General features: G+C 44.0%; 1 protein-coding gene across 2 annotated transcripts in view; it reads left to right on the forward strand.

Moving 5' to 3' along the window:
- The first annotated feature begins 1,410 nt into the window (after nt 1-1,410).
- Nucleotides 1,411-27,313, forward strand: part of PLXNB3 (plexin B3) — an 81,445-nt gene continuing 55,542 nt past the window's right edge. For both annotated transcript variants that reach the window (XM_089486052.1, XM_089486059.1), the window contains exons 1-3: nt 1,411-1,488; nt 11,074-12,171; nt 12,299-12,478. In XM_089486052.1, coding sequence (XP_089342178.1) covers nt 1,453-1,488; nt 11,074-12,171; nt 12,299-12,478 — 1,314 coding nt within the window. In that variant the 5' untranslated portion in view covers nt 1,411-1,452. The remainder of the gene's footprint in view (nt 1,489-11,073; nt 12,172-12,298; nt 12,479-27,313) is intronic.

Below are 27,313 nucleotides of genomic sequence, written 5' to 3' on the forward strand. Positions count from 1 at the left end.
TTCTGGAAGTAGCCATGAGAAAACTGCATGGTGATAGCAGGGTAAGAAATGAAGAGATCTTTCCACACTGTGGGATTATAGCACAATGATTCTACTTTAATTGCCATGGCTGCATCCTGAAGAGTGCTGGGGATGGCAGCTTTATCTGAGGCACTGTTGTTTGTTGTTGTTGTGTGCCTTCAAGTTGTTTCTGACTTACGGCAACTTACAGGGTTTTCGTGGCATGTTTCTTCAGAGCAGGTTTGCCTTTGCCATCCTCTGAGGCTGAGAGAATGTGACTTGCTTAAGGTCACCCATGGGTTTACATGGCCGAGCTGGGATTCGAAACCTAGTCTCCAGAGTCATAGTCCAGTATTCAGATCACAACACAACACTGGCTCCAGAGGCACTGCCTCTCTCCAAACTGTAAATCCCAGGATACTATAGAATGTTATCCTGGCAGTCAATGTGGAATCATAATAATATAATTCTGTAATGCAAAAGTGCTCCCAATCTTTGGAACCCAGCTCACTGGGAAATTCTTTGCCACCTCTGCCAAAAGGAACAGAAACTCACTTCAGTAGATCTTGTGACAGAGAATTTCACCATAGATTGGGACCTTTGTATGCACTGGGGCGATGCTTCACAGACACGCACCCTTCACTGCAATAACCTTAAGCACTCTATTTTTGTGACTGAAATGGTGCAACCAGGAGGAACGCTGGACCACCCACACAAATGGTCTGTAAAGTTTAGAAAGCAAATTCCAAATTTGGAAATGAGTTTGTAAATACTTTTTTTTTGCACTTTGCCTTGTTTTTGCTTTTCTTAAAATGCCTTGGGCTGGCTTTGTGCTGCAAAACCCAGATCCAGAGTTTAAAACCCCACCACCACCCATTAGGTCCCAGTAAACCAGGCACAACCACACCCCACATCTCCCTGTCCTTCTCTTTTTCTTTCTCAATTAATCAATAACCCCATGCAAACAAATGACAAGGGATCCCTCTGTTCCTCACCCAAGGGCAAGACACAAGTCCTGACCTGTCCATTTCTCTTGCTCTGTGGGTCCCTACACCCCTTGGATCAGCTGATAGTCCGGCTTGCAATAGATGCCTTCTTTCTCCTTACTCTTGCCAGTGGCCTTCATTCTTTACCCCCAGCCTCCTCTTCCCTCCACCCCGTTTTCATTTTCACTGGGGTGCCAGGGTCATGTGTCTAAATGCTATGAGAGCTCTATTGCTTTCGGGATAATGGGCCCCTTTAGCCCCCGTGTGGCTCTGTGATGGCACAGCCGAGATGGAAACAGTGGGGGCTTTGATGGGAGGGGGAAAGCTTATCACAGCAGCCATTGATACAGCCTTGAATTACCATCTAACCCCGGCCCCCCTCCATATCAACTCACATGCTGCCTTATCTCTTTCTTCTAGGGATGCCTGTGGAGTTCTGCTGCTGCTGCTGCTGCCTAACATTACCATGTGGAAGCTGAAAGGTCCTCGCCGTGGCCAAGGGGTAAGTGCAAGGAGGTGACAGGGGCTTGAGACCAAAATGGAATTTACCATGGAGACAAGAGCCTGCTGGAAGCTGGAACTCCTGGCCCTGAATCCGATTATTAGTCCCAAATAAAGGACACCCACTGAATCAATGAAACTATGGGCTTACCCAGTTACCACTTATCAGTAAAAGTATTCTAGTTTGGACTCTGGATGCATCTATACTGTAGAGGTAATGCATTTTGGCACTACTTGTAAGTTCTGTAGTTGTGGAATCCTGCAATTTGTAGATTTACAAGGTACAATGGGCCCTTGGTATCCACTGAGATTCAGCTTCAGGAACCCCATAGATACCAAAATTCGTAGATGCTCAAGCCCCATTAAATACAATTGTGTAGTAAAATGGTGTCCCTTATATAAAATTGCAAAATCAAGGCTTGCTTTTGGGAATATATATGTATATATATATATATATATATATATATATATATATATTCAAACTGTGGGTGCTTGAATCCATGGATGAAGAATCCGTGGATAAGGAGGTCTGTATTTAGTCTTGTCGGCCAAAGAGCGCTGGTGCCTCACAAAGCTACAGAACGCAGGCTCATTTTGTAGGAAGGAGTGATGGGTGTTAAAGTGGTGTCAAACTGCATTATTTATACAGTGTAGATCACTGGTTCCCAAACTTTGTGTCTCCAGATGTTTGGGCCTTCAGCTTCCAGAATTCCTGACTGTTGGGGAAGCTGGCTGGGGCTTCTGGGACCTGAAGTCCAAAAAGATTCAAGTTCAAGAACCCCTTGTGTAAATATACCCTAATGAGTAGAATTTAAGCCCTACTTCTCTAAAGGAAAAGGTAGGATATGTATGCTATGTAGTAAAGTTGGTACCGGAAAGACCCAGTTTTGTTGGGTTGACATCTTTTTTCTAGCAGATGCTAGATGTTGGCAAACATTGGCATTACATAAAACTACAGCATACATTTTGGTAACATTCTGAGATGTTACCATATACAACTGGCCCTCCGTATCCACAGATATTTATCCATGGATTCAACAATCCACAGCTTGAATACACACATACACGCACTCCAAAATCAAACCTTGATTTTGCCATTTTATATAAAGGACACCATTTTACTATGCTATTGCATTTAATCAGACTTGAGCATCCACAGATTTTGGTATCCAAGGGGGGATCCTGGAACCAAACTAGCAGATTCCAAGGGCCCACTCTATGTGTATATGTATGATTCTGAATCTGGTTAACTACTTATCATTTCCATTATGCAGACAACACGACTCCTCAGACTTTGCGACCCCCTTAACTATTTTTTGTCTTGCCTAATGAAGAGATCTGGACAATTCAAAAGCTTGCACAAGTTGAGGGCCTTTTGCTTAGCTTAATCAATCTATGACACTAACAAGGATGTTGGATTCCCTGACCCTCTTTATGATGGCTAATTCTTCTTTAGGTTGCTTCCATGCTAAGCAAGTATAGTCAGTCCTCCATATCCACAGATTCTTGATCCACGGATTCAAGCATCCATGGCTTGAAAATACTAAAAATATACAAATTCTAAAAAGCAAACATTGATTTTACCATTTTATATAAGGGATATCATTTTGATATGTCATTGTATTTAATGGGACTTGAGAATCCATGGATTTTGGTATACATAGGGGTGTGTGTCCTGGAATCAAACCCTAGTTGATATCAAGGGCCCGCTGGACACACAAATATTCTAAAGATTTGGGGGGGAAATCAAAAACACTTCTGTTCCCAAGCATTTCAGATAAGGGAGACTCAAGCTGTATTACTCTGAAAAGTACATCAATGACCCAATAAGAAATAAAACAGACACACCACCATCTCTTTGGCAGTATTTTGTGCCTACCTAACTCCTTCTACTCCCTCTTGTTCTGTCTCCCCCATCTCAAAAGATATGGAAGGAAGGGACTTATTTAATTTATTGAATGAATGGAACTTGGACATTTTGGTACGCATGGGTATTCCTGGAATCGAACCCCAGCAGATACCAAGGGCCCACTGTATATTTGGAACCGGTATTTCTCTCTCACCCTGCACACATTTTCATTGCTCTGGAAATGTGTATGAGAGAGGGGTGCCTTTTGTCTCCTTTGCAGCCCCACCCCTGTGCCATTGTCTGTGTATGTGCCTCTCACACCTTCCCCAGGGAGGTTTGCGTATGTGTGTGCGAAAGAGAGTGCATGTATGTGTGATGGTGATGTTACTCTGCTGCTGCCTCTGCTTTCTTCCAGCTGTGGCCAGGAGGGAAGAAATGAGGGCAGGATCTACTGCAAGCTCCCCCTGGTCCCTGGCTTCCTGCCTACCCACCCTACCCCCACCTGAGACTGGAGGCAGAGTGGAGGGTATATTTGAGGGGGGGGGGCCTCAGGCAAGGGAGAAGGCAGAAGGTTTGATCTCCAGCCACGATGTTTGTGTGTCTGTCTTCTTTTTCCCTCCCTCCACCCTTGCTGGCAGATGGTTGCATTTGCTGGGTGATGAGACAGGAAAGAGTGGTAGTAGAATGTGTGTTGGGGAGGGGTACCTTATGCATTGGGGGAAAAACTTTCTACTGGAACTGAGGGGGTGGGGGAGTAAAACACCTTCACATCTGTGTGTTTTAGCAACAGCTGGGCCAGGGGAATTGGAGCAGAGATGGGGGGAGGTTTTCTCATCTCTCTGTCTCTTTCCTGATGGCATCTATCTGTCTGGCCCACATGGAGAAAGCAGGAATCCCTGCAAATTTGCAACCGTCTATTGGAAGGACATTATTTGGGCACAGGTAGTTTTCGTGCTAACATACAAGTAAACGTGCACCATTTGTCCCTCTTGGCGGCACACTCCATGTCCATCAACTAAGGTTGCTAAACCTGTGAGGCTGGATGGGATATCCCTTTTTTTTCCTGTTGGTGCTATTACTGATTTCAAAATGCAACTACATGAAAGATAAGATCAATATTAAATTGCAAGGATCACACTCCCAGTACCTCCCATCCTCCCTTGAGGGAAGATCTTGGTTGTTTTTGCAGCTCTTACCTTTGCAGGTCATTCAAAATATACAAATGTAATAAGAATAGTAATGAGGCTGAGGCAAGGGTGTAGCTGATGGGACAAAATAAAGGCATTCTCCTCCAAATATGAATTCTGCCCCCCTACCATGAATTTTTCCTTCAGTCCTCAAATGCAGTGTGTGTGTGTGTGTGTGTGTGTGTGTGTGTGTCTGTCTGTCTGTCTGTCTGTCTTCAGGTTGCCTGTTGACTTATGGCAATCCCATTAATTTCATAGACTTTTTTAAAAAGTGAGGATAAATCCAGTACAGTGGGCTCTTGGTATCTGGTGTGGTTTGTTCCAGGACACTGCGTGGATATCAAAACCTGTGGATGCTCAAGTCCCGTTAATTACAATCCTTTACATAAAATGGCAAAATCAAACTTGCTTGTGGGATTCATATATTTTTTAGAATATTTTCAAGCAGTGGATGGTGGAATCGGTGGCTAAAAAAATCTGTGGATACAAAGAGCCACCTGTAGTTTAAAAACTTCATTTGAGCATTAGAAATGCAAAGATATAGCCATGTTAGTCTGTAAAATCAGTACCTTTGAGACAGAGAGATGCTGTTAGACTTTTGAGTCTAACTGAAAGAAAGAAGTTGGCAGCATGAATGTTTGTAGACTTAAGTCTACTTCCAAATGCACCTGAGGAAGGAGGCGCAAGTCTACAAAAGATCATGCTACCAACTTCTTTCTTACAGTTAGTCTCACAGGTGCAACAAAATCTCTCTACATACTGATTTAGAAATGCAGTTTAGGTGTCTAAAGAAAAGGGACAGACAAAACTACCTAGTGGACGTGAAAAGCACAGCAAACAGAAGAGTCCTCACTCTCTGCAATGTAAAAAATTTGTGGACTGTCAGAAGAATTCATGAGGAGGGGCAGGGTTCTTCTTTGGGGGCGATGTCCTCATTCCTAAGCCGAGGGCAGAGGGCTGGGCAGTGAAACTGGGATCATCTGTGTGTCATTCATGCCCCCCCCCCACTCTCTCCTGCTGTGTCTGGCTGGTGTCTGAGCTGTGACCTCGCTCAGGGAAGGGGATTAATTCCAGTGGGACGTGGGCTTAATCGGCCTTCTCTGGACTGCTAAATCCCAGTCGGTGTCGGAAATGGGAGGATGGTGCTCATGTCCAAGGTGAAAGCTGCTTCAGCGAATGCCACCCCCTGCTCCTTCTGCTTGAAGTAGAAGGGATTTGATCCATTTCCTTCCCAATCCTTTAAGGACCATCCTTGCCTGCTAAGAAGGATAGAGCTTTCTACTGCAAGTTAAGCTAAGGCAGGAATTTATTCCTGAATAGCCCGTAATGTTTGTCAGAATGGTAGAGTAGAGTAGTAGGAGTCAGTAGTGGTTTGAGTGTTGGACTATGACTCTAGAGATCAGGGTTCAAATCCCTGCTTGGCCATGGAAACCACTGGGTGACCTTTGGTATGTCACACTCTTTCAGTCTCAGAAAACCCCATGATCCTCAGTTCACCTTAGGGTTGCGATAAGTCAGAAATGACTTGAAGACACGCAACAACAGCAACATACAACAACAAATTAGGAGTCAGTATGGTATAGTGGTTTAAGTGTTGGATTATGACTCTGGAGACCAGGGTTCTCCGCTCGGCCATGGAAACCCATGGGGCGAGTTTTGGCATGTCACATACTCTCAGCCTCAGAGGGAAGTAAAGGCAAACCTTTTCTTAACAAATATGACCAAGAAAGCCCTGTGATAGAATTGTCTTAGATTACCAAAGGTCAGAAACAACTTGAAGGCATACAACAACAGTGACGAAGAGTAGTGGGCCAGGACTGGGTGAACACAAATTGAGCTCCCTTTTGGCCAGATGTCTTCAAATTGCACTGCTGGACAATCAAAGTGCAGAATCTTTGATTTGTTATGAGTTGAAATGAGGGAACTGGAGTCATTACTGCTTGTTGTATGTCTTCAAGTTGTTTCTGCTTTATGGCAACTGTAAGGCAAGCCTATCATGGGGTTTTCATGGCAAGATTTGTTTAGAAAGTCTTTGCTTTTCTCAGAGGTTGAGAGAGTGTGATTTGCCCAAGGTTTCCATGGTCGAGCCTTCCATTACTGCTTAGCATCCATCTTTTTGGGATAGCATACGGTATATACTTGTCTAAGTCTAAAAATTTATGGCCCAAAATTGACCCCCAAATCCCAGGTCGACTTATTTACAGGTCACTATGGAAATGTGTTAGCAGCTCTTTCAGATTTCCTCATGCGGTTTGGAGAGGAATTTATTTCTCTCTGAAGCCAAGCAGAAAGAGTCCTGGGTGACTGATTGATATTGCTGTTTGTTTAAGAGTCCATCTTCCACCCGCACATCTGGCCAAAAGGATGAAGCAAAAAGCCTCAATGAGAGTCTCTTGCTATATGCACATATACACTGAAGAAGCCTCCAAGTTTTATCCTCAACCTATCTACGGGTCATGGCAAAATCCATAATTTTGACCCCAAAACCTGACCTCGACTTATACATGAGGTCATCTTATAGTTGAGTATATACAGTAAGTATCCTTAAGGCACCACATCCGATTGGATCTTGGAAGCTAAGCAAAGGAATACCAGGTACTGGAGGTTATATTTCAGAGGAAGGCAATGGCAAATCAACTCTGAGCTTAAGAAAAACCCATGAAATCAGTGTTGTCACCATGAGTTGATAAGTGACTTGAAGGCATGTAACAGCAACAACATACATGTGGGAATTAATATGTGGTTCTAAGGAGTGTAATTTGAAGTTCAGACACTGAAAAACACAGGTATCTTAGGTGAGGGAAACTATCACAAAATGTTATACCAGTATTCTGGAGGGTGTGTGTAGTGCTGTCTCATAGGACAGTGGTTCCCAATCTTTGGTTGTCTAGATGTTTTGGGCTTCAACGCCCAGAAGACCTATCTAGTTTGTCAAGCTAGTTAAGAATTGTGGGAAGTCCAAAACATCTGCAAGACCCAAAGGTTGTGAACCACTCTCATACAGGGTACTGAAATGAAGGTTTGTCTCTGAGAGTGTCTACAGCAGGATGGCCAATGTGTGACCCTCCAAATGTTACATGGCTATGGCACATATCAACCTTCACTGTTGGTGATGCTGTCTGGGGTTGATGGGAGTTGCTGTCTTCAACTGTTCCCCACTCTCTATGTACAAGGGATTCTCTTTCTGGCTCCCTATGTCTACTGGCTAATGATGACTGGAATTCCAGCTTCACTTGTCAGCATATCGTTAGCAGAGTGGAAATAAATCTTCCTTTGTCTCCTTGAAATGTCATCAGATTGGCAGAATGTCTCCTATTTTGCACAAATTAGTCTGATTGTTGTTGAGTTTTTTGCTAGTCTTAGGGATAGGCAAGAAGGGGATGTCTACCGAAGCTGCTTTTGCAACGCTGTAACTTCCCAGAAACAAAATCCAGATGCAGAGATCTTGATCAGGGATTCCTCTTGGCATGTGAGACAGACCCTTTCCAGGAGAGAGAAAAAATCTGGAGAAGACATTGCCCTTCCCCTTTCCAGATGAGCAAGAAGTTACTAAGGCATAATTAACTCTGTGTCAAGCATGATAGTTCCCAAATCCTAGCGAAGCACTCTTTGAAAACCTCTTGCGGATGGAAGGAGCAAGCATATAAATAAATAATCAGAAGACACATATCAGTTTGGCATATGTGTGTGTGATGTACCTTCCTGTTGCTTCTGACTTATGGTGACCCTATGGTAAACCCATCATGGAGTTTTCTTGGCAAGATTTGTTCAGAGGATGTTTACTGTTGTCTTCCTCTGAGGCTGAGAGAGTGTGACCTGCCCGAGGTCACTCAGTGGGTTTCATGGCCAAGCTGGGAATCAAACCCTGGTCTCGAAGCTCTCATTGGTTCCCTGCTGGATTCACTGGAATAGAAACCTTTTGCTCCAACATTATTTTGAAGGATGGGGGTGTAGAGCATGCAGCTGTGTCCCAAACAGGGGTGCAACAGAATTGCCACTCCTTCAAGGAGTGTGCCTGTTGGATGCCTGCGCAAGTCATTGCCCTGGATCTAACAGTTTGCCAGTCAAGAAATATGGACAGTCAGGGATACATGCAGGAAGAAAGGGACCAAGGAAAGTGCTTCTTGCTATTGTACAGGCTGCATCTGTACTGCAGAATTAATGCAGTTTGACACTGTTTTAATTGCTATGGCACAGTGCTTTGGAATGTTGAGATTTGTAGTTTATTTTGGCACCAGAGTTCTCAGAGAGAACTAGATACCAGGCTAAATATCTCACAAAATTACAAATCCCAGAATTAGCTTTAAGCTAAAATGTGTTTGCATTTTGGCCTTGCCAAGCAATGTTTTTGCCCTCCCTCTAAGTTCTCACAATAGAAGTTAAAACAAAATACAGTTAAAATAGTAGATAACAAAGTTTTTTTTTTACAAAAACCAGTAAAATAAACAATCATTCAAGTTGAGTCTCCCTTATCCAAAACGTTTGGGACCATAATTATTTTGAATTTTGGAGGGGTTTTTTTATTTTTATTTTTGGACTATTTGCGTATACATAGTGAGATATCTTGGAGATGGGACCTAAGTCTAAAGATGAAACTCATTCATGTTTCATATACACCTTATACATGTACCCTAAAGATAATTTTATACGGAATATTTTAAAAACTTTTGTGCATAAAACACACACTGAACCATCAGAAAGCAAGGATGTCACTCTCTCAGCCATCCATGTGGACAATTTTGGATTTTAGAATATTTCCAGATGGTAAAAGAAGAAGACAAAGGAGGAGGAGGAGGCCTGGTAAACAAAAAGGATATAGCTGAGAGGGGGCAAATCTAGTCTCCTGTGAGAGGGATTTCTACAGCTTGGGAGCAGCCACCAAGAAGGCCCTTTGTTGTGTTCTATGACAATAGTGAGACTGAAAGACCCCCCCCCCCCAAGATCCTAAAACATGGGTAGGTTTACATTATGAGAGCCAGCATGGCATAGTGGTTTGAGTGTTGGACCTGGACTGTGGAGGCCAGGGTTCGAATCACCCAACTTGGCCAGACCTAGGGTTGCCATAAGTCAGGACCTCCAAACCGGGACAAATGTAGGACAACATTTTCAAATGTAGGGCACATTTTTTTAAAATGGAGGATACGCAAAAAATTTGATGTTTTTTTTTTTAAAAATGTTAATATAAATGCATGTTTCTTAGGCGTGATCAAAATGGAGGACATTTTGGCATTATTCCTAGACAGGCAAACTTATATATTATTAATAATAAAATTAACCAAAAATAAAATAAAAAACAAGGGAAACATATATATTTTTAGTAATAAAATTAACCAAAAATAAAATAAAAATAAATACCCTGAAACCAGACTGACTCTTTTACACAACCCTGCCCTGAAAAAAGAAATAAATAAAGAAGGCCGACTGGAAATGGCCACTCTCCTCCTCCTGCTTTTCGTCGTGTCAGTGATTCCCAAACTTGGTCCCTCCAGCTGTTTTGGACTACAGCTCCCAGAATCCCTGCCAGTTGGCTAAACTGGCTGAGGCTTCTGGGAGTTGAAGTCCTAGAACCTAAATGACTAGAGTTTGGGAAGCACTCTCTTGCTGCTTGGAGCCATATGGGGCCAGGAAAGAGCCCTTTCCCCTCGCCCAGAGTTCTCCTCCATTCCGCCTCCTCCTCCGAGGCTCTGCCTCCTTAAGGGGACAAGCTCCCTTTTTAGGTCGGCGCGCGATGCGTGGAAAGAAGCGCACGGAGGAGGAGGGTAGCCGGCCGGCTGCATGAGCAGCCGCGGCCATGAAAAGGGAGCGCGCGGAGGAGGAGGCGAAGGAGGAGGAGGTAGAGGCGGGTGGTCGGCTGCTGCTGCTGCGGCTGTTTCTCACTGCCCACCTCTGCCCACTGCCTCAGTCCCTCAACGGCCCACGTGGCCAGCCTGCCAGCCATAGGAGGAGCTCCAGCCTCCGACAGAGCCCTGCGCACGCCAGAGGAGAACTGTGAGTGTGGGCGCGCGGGGCACAGGGCCCAAGCGGGTGCCAAAGGCCGCGGCAGTGGCGGCGGCGGCCAGAGGGGCCGCATCAACAGCCACACAAACAAAAACAGCCATGCGGCGGCAAGTAAGAGCAGCGGCACTCTAACCCGGGGGGGGGGACCCGTCCCGGGAGAGAGGCAAAACCGGACCGTGACCGTGCGGCATGGTCCAAAGCCGGGAAAGTCCCGCCCCCCCCCACTGGGATATGGCAAGCCTAGCCAGACCCAGTGGGTGGCTTTGGGCAAATCACATGCTCTAGCCTCAAGGGAAGGCAATGACACACTTCCTCTTGACTAATCTTGCCAAGAAAACACCATGATAGCCTTAGGGTTGCCATCAGTTGGAAGCGACTTGAAAGTACACAACAACGAGGATTACACTGGAATGTCTGGTCTTTCAGATGTTGCTGGAATCAAGCTGGTTAAAAGAAGTCTGTCCAAACCTGGCCCTAGGGTCTGCAAGCTATTGCTTAGGATTTTTATTGTGAGTGCTGGTCATTGTCTCTCCTTTTACTCCAATTTGTCTAGGATTGGGCCATGTTCTTAGGCCGCCTTTTGCTGTCCCTGGTGTTTGTGGCGATGCTCCTGCTTCCATGCTACTCAACTGCTCGTCCCCCTTCCTACCCATCCTTCCTGGTTCCTAACGCTACCTTCAATCACCTGGCCCAAGCCCAGAACACGGGAGCCCTGTATGTGGGTGCTGTCAATGCCTTGTACCAGTTGAGTCCTGAACTGAGGCTGGTGGGACGGGCACGCACAGGGCCAGACAAAGACAGTCCCGAGTGCCTCCCTTTCCGGGATGCTCGTGAGTGCCCGCAAGCTCGGTTCACAGACAACTCCAACAAGCTACTGTTACCCAACGAGAGGGCTGGGGAGTTAGTAGTCTGCGGACAGCTTTTCCAGGGAGTGTGTGAGAAGCGAGCCCTTGGGGACATTGCCAAAGTGCTATACCGGCCTGAGGATCCTGGCGACAACCAGTTTGTGGCTGCCAACGAGCCACGTGTTTCGACTGTGGGTTTGGTGGGCCGTCACGCTGGCCGTGACCTGCTCTTTGTGGGTCGAGGGCTGACTGCTAAGCTCTCAGGAGGGATCCCGCCATTCACCATCCGGCAACTAGAAGGAGCCCAGGCCTTCTCTAATGAAGGGATGGGCAAGTTGGTGGTAGGCGACTTTTCTGACTACAACAACAGCTACGTGGGCGCCTTTGCTTCTGAAGGTCATGTCTATTTCCTGTTCTCTCGGCGTGGAGCTAAGGCCCAGATGGAGTATCGCACCTACCTCTCCCGGAGCTGCATGGAGGACACCAACCTCTATTCCTACGTCGAGCTGCCCCTTGAGTGCCGGGATGCTAAAAGACGTATGTACAACCTGGCTCAAGCGGTGCATCTGGCCTCTGGTTTTGGTGGGAAAGGAAAAACTCTTTTTGTTGTCTTAGCCGCTGGCCAGGGCTCCACTGCGGTGCCGACGTCACAGACGGCTCTGTGTTCATACAGCTTGAAGGAGGTGGATGAGGCCATGGAGCGGACCCGGCAGCTGTGTTATACCTCGGCTGGCCTAGGCCCTACTAAAGAGGAGGAAGCTGCCATTGAATATGGTGTGACCTCACGCTGCAACTTATTACCCAAGGTAAGAGAGAGAAAGAAAGAGATGGAAGGGGCACCTTTATTTTAATGGGGAGATTATCAACTGCTTCTCCCTTCCTCCCAGGTGGCTGCATTCTTGTCTTTTTATTTTCCATTTTGTTAATTTTCAGGAGTCCCCAGAAGCTTACCCCTGTGGGGATGAACACACACCTAGTCCCATTGCTAGCCGGAAGCCACTGGTGGCTGAAGCTCTTCTGACCACTGTTCCAAGACTGACAGCTGTGGCAGCCATGGTAGAAACAGGTCACACCATCGCCTTCCTGGGAGATGGTGTTGGGCAGCTGCATAAGGTAATGGTGGGGAGGTGATGTTGCAGTAAATTTTAATTCTCCTCTATATATAGTTGGCCATCCATTTCGGCGGACTAGCCATCTGTGGATTGGAGCATCCATGGATGGCACATTCCCATTACTATAAATAGTGGCATGTGCATGCAGCCATACTGATGCGGCCACACTCACATTGGTATCCATTGACAATGGGACGTGAAGTCCCATTTTACAGTGGGACATCACCATCTGTGGGCTTGCCATCTATGGATTAGAGCATCTGCAGATGGCAAGCCCCATTGTCCCCATTGGTGGTATGTGCATGTGGCCACACTACGGGCCATACACATGTTGCATTGCTATTAAGGATGATGGGATTTGAAGTCCTGCATTTTTTCGTATCCATGGCGAGTTTCGGAACTCCATTTGGTATCCACTGGGGAGTCTGGAGCTAAGCCCCTGCCGATATGGAAGACTGACTGTACTGTGTTATAGAACTTCCTAAACTAGAGCCCTCCAAATGTGGTGGTCCACAAATTTCAGCATTGCCTGTGCTGGCTGGGAGCAATGGTGGTTGTGATCCACTGCCTCTGGTGAACTCTTAAGTTATGGAAAACTGCTTCATCCATTTTCCCTCCAATTTCATGTAAAATCATATAAGCAAACTTGAATTTGGAATCCTCTACAGTCTACAGCTTTTGTGTTAAAATAGGCACAGGTTACTGGTGTACATATCTATCTTGATACTTACCCACTTTTTTGCATTGAGTATCCTTTGAGTTTTTACTTCCTCCAATATGGACAAAAATAGTCCCTAAAAAGAGAATTAACATATAGGATGGGTGTCATGTGTTGAAGAGGCTGTCTTCTCTGCAGGTCACTCCCGTTGCCTTCTGTGGATCCGACTACCAATTTCATGTAAACTCATATAAGCAAACCCTGAGACCCCTTTCTCTCCCCTCTCATTGGAAAAGGCACTTTGGAAGGAGGTGATTTTGGGTGGAACAACAGCAGCCTTTGGTGGAGTGGAGGGAGGAATCTGCCTGTTTTTGCTACTCTCCTTGAAATTGCCTCCTTCCAGATAAATACTTTCTGAAGGAAATGGTGGATTAGTAACATGCTAAGGCATTGTAGGAACTGTAGTCCAAAGCATCTGTAGGGCCAACGTTAACCTCAGTTACTAAATGAATGTCCCACAGGTAGCAGGAATTCAGCATGATTCTGTTGGAGCTTTGTTGTTTCTTGTTGTTTGCTGTTGACTTCAACTTATGGTGACCCTATGAATGAAAAACCTCCCAGATAGCCTGTTATTATAACAGCCCTGTTCGGGTCTTGCAAGGACTTTAGTTTCCTTTAATGAATCAATCCACTCATAGTGTGGTTTCCCTCTTTTTCTACTGCCTTCAGCATTACCAAACATCGTCTTTTCCAATGAGTTATGTCTGTAAGTTAGACACGGAACGCCTGGGTAGAATTTGTGAATCTTGGACTCCTGCTTCTTTTTTACTCTAAACTACATTTGAGGCTTGGTGTAAGAAATTCAGCATCTCTGAGTCTCCAGAGTTTGTAGGACTACACAGAAGGTGTTTGCAAACCACAAAATATCGTAGTGCTCACAGATTCAGCCTCCAGAGAATATTTGTGGAGGGGAGGAACAGCTAGCTGTAATGTTTCAGAAATTGTTTTTTAAGTGGATGATAAATGCTGTTTTTTAAGTGGATGATCATGGTTCTGAAACCAGACAGGAATCCTAGTGGGGTGTTCAGTTATAGCAGGGGTGGGAATTGTATGGTCTGCCAGATATTGTTGGACCACAATTCCCAGCATTCTTCCCTGTTGGCTATGCTGGCAGGGCTGAGGAAAGTTGCAGTTCAACAACATCCAACCATGTTAGTCTGGAAAATCAGTATGCAAAGGGATCTTGTAGCACCTTTGGAGATTATCACATGGAGCAAAGTGGATTGCTCCTGTCCTTAACCCATGGTATTTGTGCAATCAGGGGGAAGATTATCACACCCCCATGCGCTTACCCCATTCTTCTCCTGTCCATAAAGAGTAATGGTCCTGTCATTTGGTATTCACTCCCATTAAGGATGGGAGCAATCCTCATTGTTCCAGTCTGATAAGATGAAAGAAAGAAGTTGGTAACATGAGCTTTCATAGACTTGGGTAAGTCTATGAAAGCTCATGCTAGCAACTTTCTTTCATTTAGTCTCTATGATGCTTAAACATCCAGAGGGCTGCACCATTTCCACATCTGAACTATGGAGTGACAATTAAGTCATTCCTTTGCTCCTCTGAGACTAGTGGAAGCATAATTTAAGCCTGTTGAAGCTAAGAAAACAAATATGAATCTGCTTCCAATTGCATAATTTTTATAGATTTCAGAATTTAACTCTTTTGAGTGCAGAACTTGGTTCTCCCTGGAGAAATGTGTGTGTGTGTGTGTGTGTGTGTGTGTGTGTGTGTGTGTGTGTGTGTGTGTGTGTTTAAAGAACTTATGTAAGTTGGATGAAGGGTATAGTTTTCTCCAACCTACTGAGTATGAAACTCTTACTTTCCTACAAATGAGGGACCAATTGTTTCTTCTCTGGGCAGGACTGACTTAGTTCAACCTGTTTGTGGGGCAGGGTTGGGCCTGATGTTTTTGTTTTCTTTTGTTGAAATTCAATGTCTCAAGCAGTTTAAAATTGCAGGTTTCATGTGTGCTGTGCCAGCACCTCCTTGCAGGAGAGATACAGCACATCCTTCTCTTGTAATCTGTGCCTGAAATCTCCCATCGTGCACGGCATAAGGCCATCTTTCTGCTTGTGCTGGCAAGATATTTCAAATGTCTTTGTGTCAAGGTTGTTGGGATAGTCATTATTCTTGTGTCATGTGATAAAAGCTAAAGTAATTGTAGAGGATTCTTTTTAAAACAGTAACACACATGCTTTCTGTCTAGATATGGGTGTTAGAAAGCAGGGTGCCCCACTATAATTTTGATTCCCCAAAAGAGTGGGAGGAGATCTTTTCGTGGCATAAGGTACCTACCATCACTCTTTCAGCTCTGGCAGAAATAATTGCTGATACATGGAGTTGAACCAAAAGGGTTCCTCGTGTTCTCATAGAGTTTGCCAGCTCTGACTGTGATGAATCTTGGCTTTGCTCTGGCATGTGGTTTCTCCTTAGGGCTGTCCACTAATTAAACTGTTTTCTTGATTTATGTACCTTTTTAACAAATTTGCCAATTTAAATCCATTAAATAAATTTGTGTATTATTTTTTAAAAAGTGTCAGTGTAATTGCCTGTTAGGGTTAATGAAGGAAATGGAAGAGACAATTTTACAGTACAGGAAACAACCCTTTATTCTTTGGAGGAAATACTTCCACATGTTTAATATTTTCTTTCATGAAAAGAAAGGCGAACCTAACATGGGGTTTTCTTGGCAAGATTTGTTAAGAGGAGGTTTGCCATTGCCTTTCCCTGAGGCTGAGAGCATGTATCTTGCCTAAGGTCACCCATGACTGAAGTTAAATAGTGGAATGGACAACATGGAAGAGTGGTCGACTCTCTTTCTTTGGAGATTTTTAAACAGAGGCCAGAGGGCCATCTCTGGCAGGGGACTGGATTGGATGGCCCTTGTGGTCCCTTCCAGATCTACAGTTTTATGATCCTGAGAACCTCAGCTCTTTATTTCTTGAAGGTGGTTTCTGGATGGGATGGGGGACATAATAGAGTAGTACAGTCTATGTTTTACAAGTACAGTAGGAGAAGGTCTCAAGTCCTATCCTGTACAATTGAATCATGGTGATGGTAGGTGCTAAGAGAGACTTCTCCTTATGGCTCCATAAGATGGTTGCCAATGAGATTAGCTATTGTTGGGCTATCAGTGATTTCCAAAACTTTGTCCTCCGAGTGTTTTGGATTTCAACTCCCACAAGCCCCAGCCAGCCTGGCCAGTCAGGAATTCTGGGAGCTAAAATCAAAAACATCTGGAGGACCAAAGTTTGGGAACCACTGGGCTAGATAAAACAGTAGTTTGATTTGATATAAAGCAATGTTGTGTGCTACAGTTGTGGAAATAATTTTGTAACTGTATGAGTGATACGTGGTGACATTTTTGATGGTATCCCAGAGCTGAGCAGAACCTCCACACACCTGGCAGTAGTGCTTCAATGCCTGCCATCGCTCCCTGTGGAATGGTTCCTAAGCATTCTTTTCCCGTACAACTAGTGAAAATGGAAGAAATACAAAATAAAAATGGAGAATGGGGCTGTTCATTGCTATTAGTCATGATGGCTTTTCCAGCCAGTATGAGAGGGAAAATGCCTTTGAATCTCAGTTACTGGGAAACTTAGTGGGAGGGTGCTAGTGCCTGCATGCCTTGTTAGCTAAATTTCCAGAGATCTGGTTGGGCACCATAGGAACAGAATAATAGACTAGATAGGCCTTTGATCAAATCCAGAACAGCTCTTTTTAAATTCTACATTCCAGGCTGAGAGAAGAGAGATGGTCTCAGAGGAGATATGTCTTGTGAGCTTATGTATGCCATGCAATCTTGCAGTGCTTTAAACCAAAGCTGGGTGATAAGATGGGTCAGATTGTACTGGTAGGTTTCTGCATGATTTGTATGTAGTGGATTAGCAGGCATTTCTGATCCGCATTGTTATTGTTGCTATGTGCCTTCAAGTCAAGTTGTAGGGTTTTCTTGGCAAGGCTTTTCAGAGGAGGTTTGCCACTGCTGAGGGAGTGTGGCTTTTCCACTGTGTTTCTATGGCTGAGCTGGGATTCAAATTCCAGTTCCCTGGAGTCATAGTCCCAACACTCAGACCACTACACCCTGCTAGCTCCACTATTATTTAATACTTGCAGCCTAAGTTATATCATTGAGAGATTGTGGTAATTGGGAGCAGGTTTTTAAAAGGAACGATAGTGAGCGCCATCCTCATACACAAAACCAAACTCATGGGCTCTTTAATATCTGTGTTTTATATCATGCCTTCCTGTGGATCTTTTTGCACTAGGCTCCAGGTGGTGGCTTGGGAATCTAGGGAAAGTAGCTCACCACATGCTTGACCTTGGCTATACTGTCTTTATTCAGCAGAGGGATATAGCTTATGCTACTTAAAGAATCCTAGATTGGAATGGATCCCAGACTGGGATTGGACAGGGAGGGTACTTAATTTTCATAAACAGTTCCACTCCCACTTTGCAGCCTCAGCAACAGCATGTCCATTTCATTAGGGTAAAGGTGGGAATCCTGTGGCCGACAGGCAGAAGGCAACCCATATGGGTTCCCAGTGGCCTGCTGCCCCCAGTGTATTGACAATAATGTTGACATCCCCCCCCCCCCCTGCTGTTTTGGGCTCTGCTCAACTCTAAACCTCGATTCATGGATCCATGAATCACTTCAGTCCATGGGGAGGGACAAGTAAGAAATAACAACAATAACAATAACTGCCAAAAGCCCAACCAATCAACTTTTGTTTGTTGAGTGCTTTCAAGTCATTTCCGACTTATGATGACCCTATCATGGGGTTTCCTTGGCAAGATTTGTTCAGAGGAGGTTTGCCATTTCCTTCCCCTGAGGCAGAAAGAGTGTGACTTGCCCAAAGTCACCCAGTGGGTTTCCATGTTTGAGCTGAGAATGGAACCCTGGTCTCCAGAGTCACAGTCCAACTCTCAAACCGCTACACCACACTGGCTGTCAACCAATCAACTATCTAACTATAGAGTTTATCGCACGGACTTTTAACCCGACTGCACTGCAGATGGGATGCAGGATGCAGGCAGGAATTTTTGCACTTAATTCGCATTTAATTTCGTTGGCCAAGTACAGCCCGGGTGCATCCTGGGTCCGAGGTACCGCTTTTCAAAGTCGGAAAGCTCCCAGCTTTGAATAGTGGCTTGCGGAGTACACCTGGGACCCAGGATGTACTTAAATGCAAATTAAGTGCTAATCTTCCTGCCTGCATCCCGCATCCCGACTGCATCCTGTTAGGGTGCAGTCGGGTTAAAAGTCCGTGCAATAAACTCCTAAATAAATAACCCTAAACTAAAAGTGACTTCCAGTCACCTAAAGTGCCATTTCCAGTTGCCACTGGGTATGCCTGTACAGCTTGCCAATAGCCTAGAAGAGCCAGCAGTACCTGTGGCCCTCTGTATGTGCCCAAATCTACGTAAGGCAAAGGTGTTGGAGTGCCAGGCATAGTGAACTGTTTCACCTCCAGAGAGCCTTTCCAAAGCTAACCAGCAAAATCAATGCCTGGATCTAGAGCAGTCCTTCTTACACTATGTGATGTGAATAACCAGCAGGGCAACCACCACCACCCAGCATGCCAGGGACAGTGTCCATTGAGTACAAGTGTTGCTTTCTTTCCTAGAGACTCACTGCAGCCTGGCAGGCAATAGCTCACAAGCTACTACAAGTTCACAGACCACCACTTCTGAGTGCCAGAGACATAAACTGGGTGATCACCAGGGCACCTTGCCCAGTGTGCTGGACTTGGGCAAGGTCCTCTCTCAGACCCAGACATTTGGGACCTAGCCACCTCTCTGGAGAGCAGTGCTGTCTACTTTGTGCAGCTGGTGCTGTTCTCCATAGAGCCGTCTTGCCCTCTGTGTTGTTCCCAGAGTTTGACAGAAGATGGCAGCCATGATGGGAGTGGATGGGTTGGCATCAGTCCCCTTCCTGCCTTGGGCAGACAAGTGGTCTGTCATTTATTTCCTTTCACCACACCATGCTCTCATTCCCAGCTGGAAGAGGTCTAGCCACTTGCACAGTTCTCTCTATTGTTGGGGATTTTGTCTGTAAACATGAGGATGCTACACATGGGCAACCCGTGCCTGGTGTGTGATGACTCCAAAGTTTACCAGGCACTCCTTCAAAATATATTCTGCTACATCATTCATTCTCCCAATATTTAGTCACAGTACTGTGTAGTGTAGTGGTTTGAGTGTTTGGATTACAGCTCTGGAGACCAGGATCCGATTCCCAGCTGGGCCAAAAAACCCACTGAGAGACATTGGGCAAGAAACACTCTCCTAGCCTCAAGTTTGCAGATCTTGCCAAGAAGATCCTATGTTATGTTTGCCAAAAATCAGAAATGACTTGAATGTGCATAACAGCAACAAATACTACAGTCCCATGGTAGTTGATGTGTGTTTTCAAGTCAATTCTGAGAGGGGGTTTGGGGCAAGATTTGTTCTGATAAGGTTTGCTATTGCCTTCCTCTTAGGATGAGAGAGGGTGATGTGCCCAAGGCGACACAGTGGGTCTCCATGGCTGAGCAGGGATTTGAACTCTGGGCTCCCAAAGTCTTTGTCCAACACTCAAGGATCTATACTACACTGACTCCCTACTATATCATGTAGTATGGAGTTAATCCTTGGATCCCTAAATGTGGTTTATTGCTCTGCTTTTACTTCTGTGGTGAAATGTGGATGATTTAGACTTTATTCTTGCCAGAACAGGAGGTCTGAAGTCTCCTGCTCTCAGCAAGGGCTCCTGCTCGACTCAGGGAAGGAACCATTAATGGCTTTCTGGTTTTCTCATCATCTTTTCCGTCTTTCAAGAAGAATGCTTCAAGACTCTGCTACTTTTCTCTTTATCTTTACCCTTTTATCCTATTAGTCACTCATTTTTACGTTCATTATCACTTTTACGCCACCGCTTTTCTTCATCTTCTGAACTACCTTTGCCTTCTGTGTGTCTGTGTTTGTGTGTTCAAGTAGTACTGTTTGTCTTTGTTGCTATTTCTGTCTATTTTCTTCCTGCATTGAACATAACTATTTGAAACTGATCTGTTGCACTGTAGCTTTCTCATTTTTTATTTAATCTGTTTCCATGCCTCCTCCTCCCTGGGGTCATCTTTGGATCTATTCTCCTTTTCTTCCTTTAGTCAAATCACTTCAGCTTCTGTTGTTTGCAACTTTAAGGTTACAGTCCTACCCTCTGTGGATGAGTGTTTCAAAAGCTGTAGGATTTGGCAGATCTTCCTCTCTGCCCATCTTCACAGACTGTTTTGAGCAAGGAAAAGCCTTTATTGCCCATGTTGATATGACAGAGGAATGAGGGAGATCCAGAGACAGATAGACATCATGTTGGGATTCATTGGGTCCTCCTATTTCCCCCAGTGCCCTCTTCCAAACAAGGTGAGCAAAATCATGCCAGCCCTGGATATGACACATGCTATATTCAGAGTTTGAAAACATAACATTTTTGGACTACAGCTCCCAGAATCCCCCACCTAGTAGTAGAGGGCAGTTTGGCCATTGCAGTCCAAAATGTTAGGTTTTTGAAGTTATGTTTATTTTCCATCCAGCTGCCCCATGCCTCAGCTATTTGCTCATTAAGGCTTCATCTTTGTGCCCTCCCATCCTCCCTACCACCTTTGTATTGCTCTGCCTTGCAGGAGATCCACACTTTTTTGTTTTCTTTGCTACCTGCTTTGCTCTCCTCTCTGGGCAGGATAAGCTTGAGCTGGAAAAGTTTGTCTGTCTGTAGCAAGACAGCTGTGCCACTGTGGTGCTGCGTTTCTTACTCAGAAAGTATATAAGTATATTTTTGTCCTGCTCTTTTCTTCAAGGAGCTACATATAGCAAACAGTTCTTTCTTCTCCTGTTGTATGCTGTCAGCACCTCCTCTGAGTACAGTGGTCCTGGAAATATGGATTCTGCAGGCTCAAGAATATGGATGAATTTATGCTTTTAAATTCATTGTTGTTGTTAAGGGCCCTTGAGTTGATCTCGAGCCATAGCGACCCTGTGGATGAGACATCTCCAAGACTGCCAGTCCTCCGCTGCTCTGCTTCATTCCTGCAAATTCATACCCACGAACTCCTTAATAGAGTCCATCCATCTAGCATGCAGTTTTCCTCTCTTTCTACTTCCCTCCACCTTTCCCAGCATTATTGTTTTTTTCTAATGAGTGCTCTCTTCTCATGATGTGTCCAAAATATGATAACGTAATTTTGTTATTTTGGCTTCCAGGGAGATTTCTGGCTTGATCCGCTCTAGGACCCATTTGTTTGTCTTTTTGGCTGTCCATGGGATCCTTTTAAATACCATTAGCTTATTTATTTATTTCCAGGATTTATATCCCACTTTTCTCCCACTGTAGGATTTTTTTGTCTCCTTCCTCTTCCTTGCACCCATAACAGTCTACAGGTATACCTCAGTTAATGAAGTAGATGTGTTCCTGAGCATTATTTCTTTAACAGAAAATTGGGTACCAGAGGTAGAAATTTTACAGAAAGAATATAGATAGGTTCCTAATACAACAGCAGCAGCAGCAGCAGTTCAGTTTGTTTCAGCACACTTTTTTAAAATTTAAAATGAACACGCACATGTGAAATGAAACAACCAGGTAAGGTAAGCCTTGCATAAGTAAAATTTTTGACCTTATAGAAAAGACTGCTTGAAGACTTCTTCCAAAATGCATCCAAAGAAGTTCTTTACCAGCCTCTGCTTTTTCTTATGATTTCCACTTTGTGGCCAAACATATAGCTCTATGCGTCTTTATTACGCTGGGGATAGCTGATGAGGCTTGTCTGCTTTTCCCTTTGCTATGTTCTGCTGTTCACGCATGCTGAATTGAGGGATTTTGGAAGCAGCTGCTGTTTCCCTTGCCGGTTGTAGGTAAGCACACATGGCTATAAGATCAGAACACAATCCTGCTCTTTCCCAGCTTAATCTTTATTACAGTGTTTAGTGCAGATAGGCTGCTTCAACCTGACATCAAAACTCGGTGTTTCTCCACCCCTTTCACTATTCTCCTAATGCTGATGTTTCTTAAATTAAAAAAAAAACACTTCCAGGTAGACAAAGGATAAAAAGTAAAAGCAGGGGGCAGGGGAAGCATTAAAAGCCTTTGTGAAAAGGAGCTTCACAGTCAGAGGCTTTGTTAAATGTGGAATGCCTGTATTATCTTACTCTGCTGGTTTGGTGTCTTTCTCTTTCCTTTCTGTTTTGCCTCTTTCTCAGCTTTATCTGTTCTCATAACTATTCCTAGTTCTGCTGTTCCTTCTCCCCCGCTGTATCTTGTTTTGCTTCCATTCCTCCTTTGTTCAACTCCTTTCCCTGGCTCCTTTCTTTTAATCTCTTCAGTCTTTGTGCTTCTTCTTTATCTAACCCCCCTCGCTCTTTATTTGCCGTTTTTTGTCATCTCTGTTCTATAGACCTGGCTTCCTTTTTCTGTTTTAAGTTTCTGCCATTTCTGCTACTCCCTTTCTCTGGAACATTCAGACTCTCAACACCCAGCCTCCCTTCCTTGCTAGTGTTCAAACAGAACAGCATCTGAAAACCTATCTCTTCTGCCAAGCCTTTAACCTGTCACCTCTGCTTCTTTTTTCCTGGACTGTCTTTTGATCTCCCTTTCCTTTTTTGTAATAGTTTCGCATTTTGTTGATGTCCCTTTCCTTTTTGTAATACTTTCACATTTTGTGTTTCGTGTTTTAAACTGTAAACCAAAGGAGCCGAGCTTTTTCTTTTCAAGTTCATCGTTCTACAAAGCTACTATTTGAAGTGTCTTTAATTAATATTCTATTTCAAATTGACAGTATTATACCCTGTGGCTAAAAGGAGGAAGAGCTTTGAAAAATACAGTATAAAATTAGGATTTATTCAGGCAACTGACAAGCTTTTCTTGGTTTAGGGTCTGCAATTTATTTTGCTATTAGGACACCGTAGTATGCATAGTGTCCTGCAATCCACAGATGTTGCAGCTTTGCAATTCCCATTATCCCTAGCCAATGTAGTCAGTGGTGAGGGATGCTGGTTGTTGCAGTTGAACAGCATCTAGAAGACCACATGTTCCCCATCTCTGACCCATAGATTGGATCAAGTTTGTGCAGACTGTAACACAAATTGCACAAGATAGTCCTAAATTCTCCAAAACTATATGTGTGCATTTAGTGAAGCTGCTCAGAGCACTACATTATTCTTACCACTTTTATTCTCAGACTTTTCTTTCCCAAGTCGAAGTCTAACACTGTAGCTATCTCACCATGCAAAATACATTAGGCTCAAATTCTATTAATTTATAATATATATTTGCAGCCCACTTCTCAAAGCAATGGCCTCTGAAGCAGCACACAAGGACTACAGCAAAATTAAAATATTACATTGTGATAAAAACACATTTCTTCAGAAAACACAACATTAGGCAGCAGTACTTTCAAGTGAAGGGTGCCATCTTTAAAGGCACTCTAAAATTAATGTAGAGAAATGAAGTCTTATTCAGTCAATAAATATATATATATTTTAATTTTCAGCTTAGCTGAGAGGAAGCCTCACTGAACTCAATGTGACTTATTTTTGAACAGAATAGATAGGACTGTACTGTTGACCAATAGTTACATTAAAGAGCCTCATGATGTTTTATTACACTAACAAACGCAATGATGCTGAGAATTCTTGTGATGCCATTCTTTTAAAAATCGCATAGGAGAATCATATGGGCCTCCAGGTATTGTGAGGCAGCAACTCTCAGCTTTCATCACCATTGGTTAAGCTGCCTAGGGCTGCTGGTAGTTGCCATTTGAACAACATCTGGAGGGCTTCATGAGTTCCACCCTGACTCTAAAGCCAAACGACATATCTGTTTGGCTTTGGAGTGCTTGGGCACCTCAATTGTAGTGCCGTAAGGGGTGCAGTGTATAGACAGAGCTCATGCCTCCACTGACTTTCCCACACAATGGCCCTTTCTTGCAGAATAGTCATGCCCCATATCTCTGTTTGTTTGTCTTTTCATAAACTACTTTGTGAATACATGAGTAAGATCTCTATCATTGGAAAGCTGAGTGGGAGGGGAAGGCCAGAGGCAAGGAATACTAAGAGGTGGTTTGCCATTGCCTTCCACTGAAATATAGCCTACAGCATTTGGTATTCTCTGGCATTGTTCTTTCTAAATACTTACCAGCCCTGACCCTGCTTAGCTTCCAAGGCTAGGCTACTTATGATTTGCAGTTTCTTGTTGTTAATCACCCTTGAGTCGATCTCAACTCATGGCAACCCTGTGGATGAAACATCTCCAATACTCCCTGTCTTCTACTACTCTTACTAGTTCTTGTAGATTCATACCCATGACTGCCTTGATAGAGTCCATCCATCTAGCGTATGGTCTTCCTCTCTTTCTATTTCCCTCCACCTTTCCTAACATTATAGTCTTTTCTAATGAGTTGTGCCTACTCATGATGTGGCCAAAGTACAACAGCCTCAGTTTAATAATCTTGGCTTCCAGGGAGATTTTGGGCATGATCTGTTCTAGGACCATTTGTTTGGGTTTTGTCTTGTTTTTTGGCTGTCCACAGTATCCTCAGCGTTGTTCTCCAGCACCGCATCTCAGATGAATTGATTTTCTTCTTATCCGCTTTCTTAACTGTCCAACTCTTGCATCCATACAGTACATGGTAATAGGGAACACAATGGTTTGTATGATTCTATCTTTAGGACTTATTCTAGTTCTTTCATTGCTGCCCTCCCCATTCTTAGTCATCTTCTAATTTCTTGACTGCAGACCCAGTTCTGATCTATGTTTGATCCAAGGGATAGGAACTCTTTTACTATTTCTATTTCTTCATTGTCTAGGCTGAATTTATGAAGATCCTCCATGGTCATTATTTTTGTTTTCTTTATGTTCAGCAATAGGCCTTGCCTTTGTACTTTTTTCCTTGACCTTCCTCAGTATACTTTTGGACTGTCCCACATTCAAACTACACTTGGGGACTTGTGGAATGTCAAGATGATGAAACTGAGGCTATCATACTTTGGTCATATCATGAGAGGGCATGACTCACTTGAAAAAATATTAATATAATATAAGGGTGGAGCGAAGTAGAAAGAGAGCAAAACAGCACACCAGGTGGCTAGACTCAATTAGGGACGTCACAGGCCTGAATCTACATGACTTTAGCATGTAGAGGACGGAGCCTTGGAGGTGTCTCATCCACAGGATCACCATGAGTCAGGCCGACTCAAGGGCAGTTAACAACAACAAAGGTTTGAAAGAGTTGTTTTTCTAAGCTGTGTTTGATAGCAGATAATGCCCCCATAGGTTGCCATTGCCTCTAACATTTTAGCATGCTTTAGCAACCAAAGATTAAAGGCTGGCATCCTTCACAAGCCTGGAAGCTGGCAGTCAACAATGTGTGTTGGCATACAGAGGTAACCAACCCATCACAGTCACCTGTCCATTCACTGGCATACAGTCACCATTTGCTAAGTGTGCTTCAGACTGTCTGTAATACTGGAATCAATGCTCTAAATTTATTGGACTATAACTCACATAATCTTCAGGTGATGCCATACTGGCTGGTGGATGGTGAGGTTGTAGGCTACTCTTTATCTGGAAGGTTTCATAATGGGCATAGCTGGTTTAGACCATTCTATGGGGATATATTTGTTCTGGAGTTGACAGTATAAATATTGTTATTGCATATGCTAGTCAGTGTTTATATACTATTTGCCTTGTGTGTATTTGCACTAATATAAGCATACTATTTAATGCTGCACAAGAACCCTGTGAAGAATTTGTGTTGTGGTCAGTGCTCTACATCACACTGGAAGTTCTGACTTATAGAATCATAGAATCATAGAGTTGGAAGAGACCACAGGGGTCATTCAGTCCAACCCCCTGCCATGCAGGAAATCACAATCAAAGCATCCCCGACAGATGGCCATCCAGCCTCTGCTTGAAGACCTCCAAGGAAGGAGACTCCACAACACTCCGAGGAAGGAGTTTGTTCCACTGTCAAACAGCCCTTTTGCTGTCAGGAAGTTCCTCCTAATGTTGAGGTGGAATCTCTTTTCTTGGAGCTTGTGCTCCGGGTCCTAGTCTCTGGAGCAGCAGAAAACAAGCTTGCTCTCTCCTCAACATGATATGCCTTCAAATATTTAAACAAGGCTATCATATCACCTCTCAACCTTCTCTTCTCTGGGATAAACATCCCCAGCTCCCTAAGGCATTCCTCATAGGACTTCATGATTTCCAGACCCTTCACCATTTTAGTTGCCCTTCTGTGGACACACTTCAGTTTCTCAATGTCCTTTTTGAATTGTGGTGCCCAGAACTGGACACAGTATTCCAGGTGGGGCCTGACCAGAGCAGAATAGAGTAGCACTATTACTTTTCATGATCTAGACACTATATTTCTATTGATGCAGCCTAAAATCGCATTGGCCTTGTTAGCTGCCACATTGCACTCTTGACTCATGCTCAACTTATGGTCTGCTTGGACTCCTAGATCCCTTTCACACGTAGTTTCATTCAGCCAGGTGTCCTCCATCCTATATCTGTGCTTTTCGTTTTTCCGTCCTAAGTGCATTACCTTACATTTCTCTGTGTTGTTTTCTGATGTAAATCCTGTTGTTTTAAGTAGATACTACATATGGTTAGGATTGCAACTTTAGCATTGGACTCCTTTCTATGTCTACATGGAAATAAGACCTATTGCGTTAAGTGGTGTTTGCTCCCTGCTAAATGTATATAGGATTGTATGCAAAAATATTTTGATGATTGACACCCTGTTTTGTGATTGATAGATGGTACCCTGTTGTTGATGATGTTAGCTGCCATCAGGTTGCTTTCGACTTATAATGATGCTATGAATGAGAGACATCCATGACATCCTATTCTCTTGCATAAGCAGAGCAGCCATGGCTTCTTTGATTGAGTCTATCCATCTGTAATGTGGTCTTCCTCTTTTCCTACTTCCTTCTACCTTAACAAGCATTGTTGACTTTTCCAGTGAGTCATGTCTTCTCATGATGCCTCCAAGAGTACAAAAGTCTCGGTATAGTTATTTTAGCTTCTAGGGAGAGTTCAGGCTTGATTTGCTCTGAACTAGAGAGTTCAGGCTTGATTTGCTCTAGTAT

This window comes from Sceloporus occidentalis, unplaced genomic scaffold (assembly GCF_023333645.1).
Source record: "Sceloporus occidentalis isolate IW3139 unplaced genomic scaffold, rSceOcc1.0.p SCAF_1, whole genome shotgun sequence".
Lineage (NCBI taxonomy): Eukaryota > Metazoa > Chordata > Lepidosauria > Squamata > Phrynosomatidae > Sceloporus > Sceloporus occidentalis.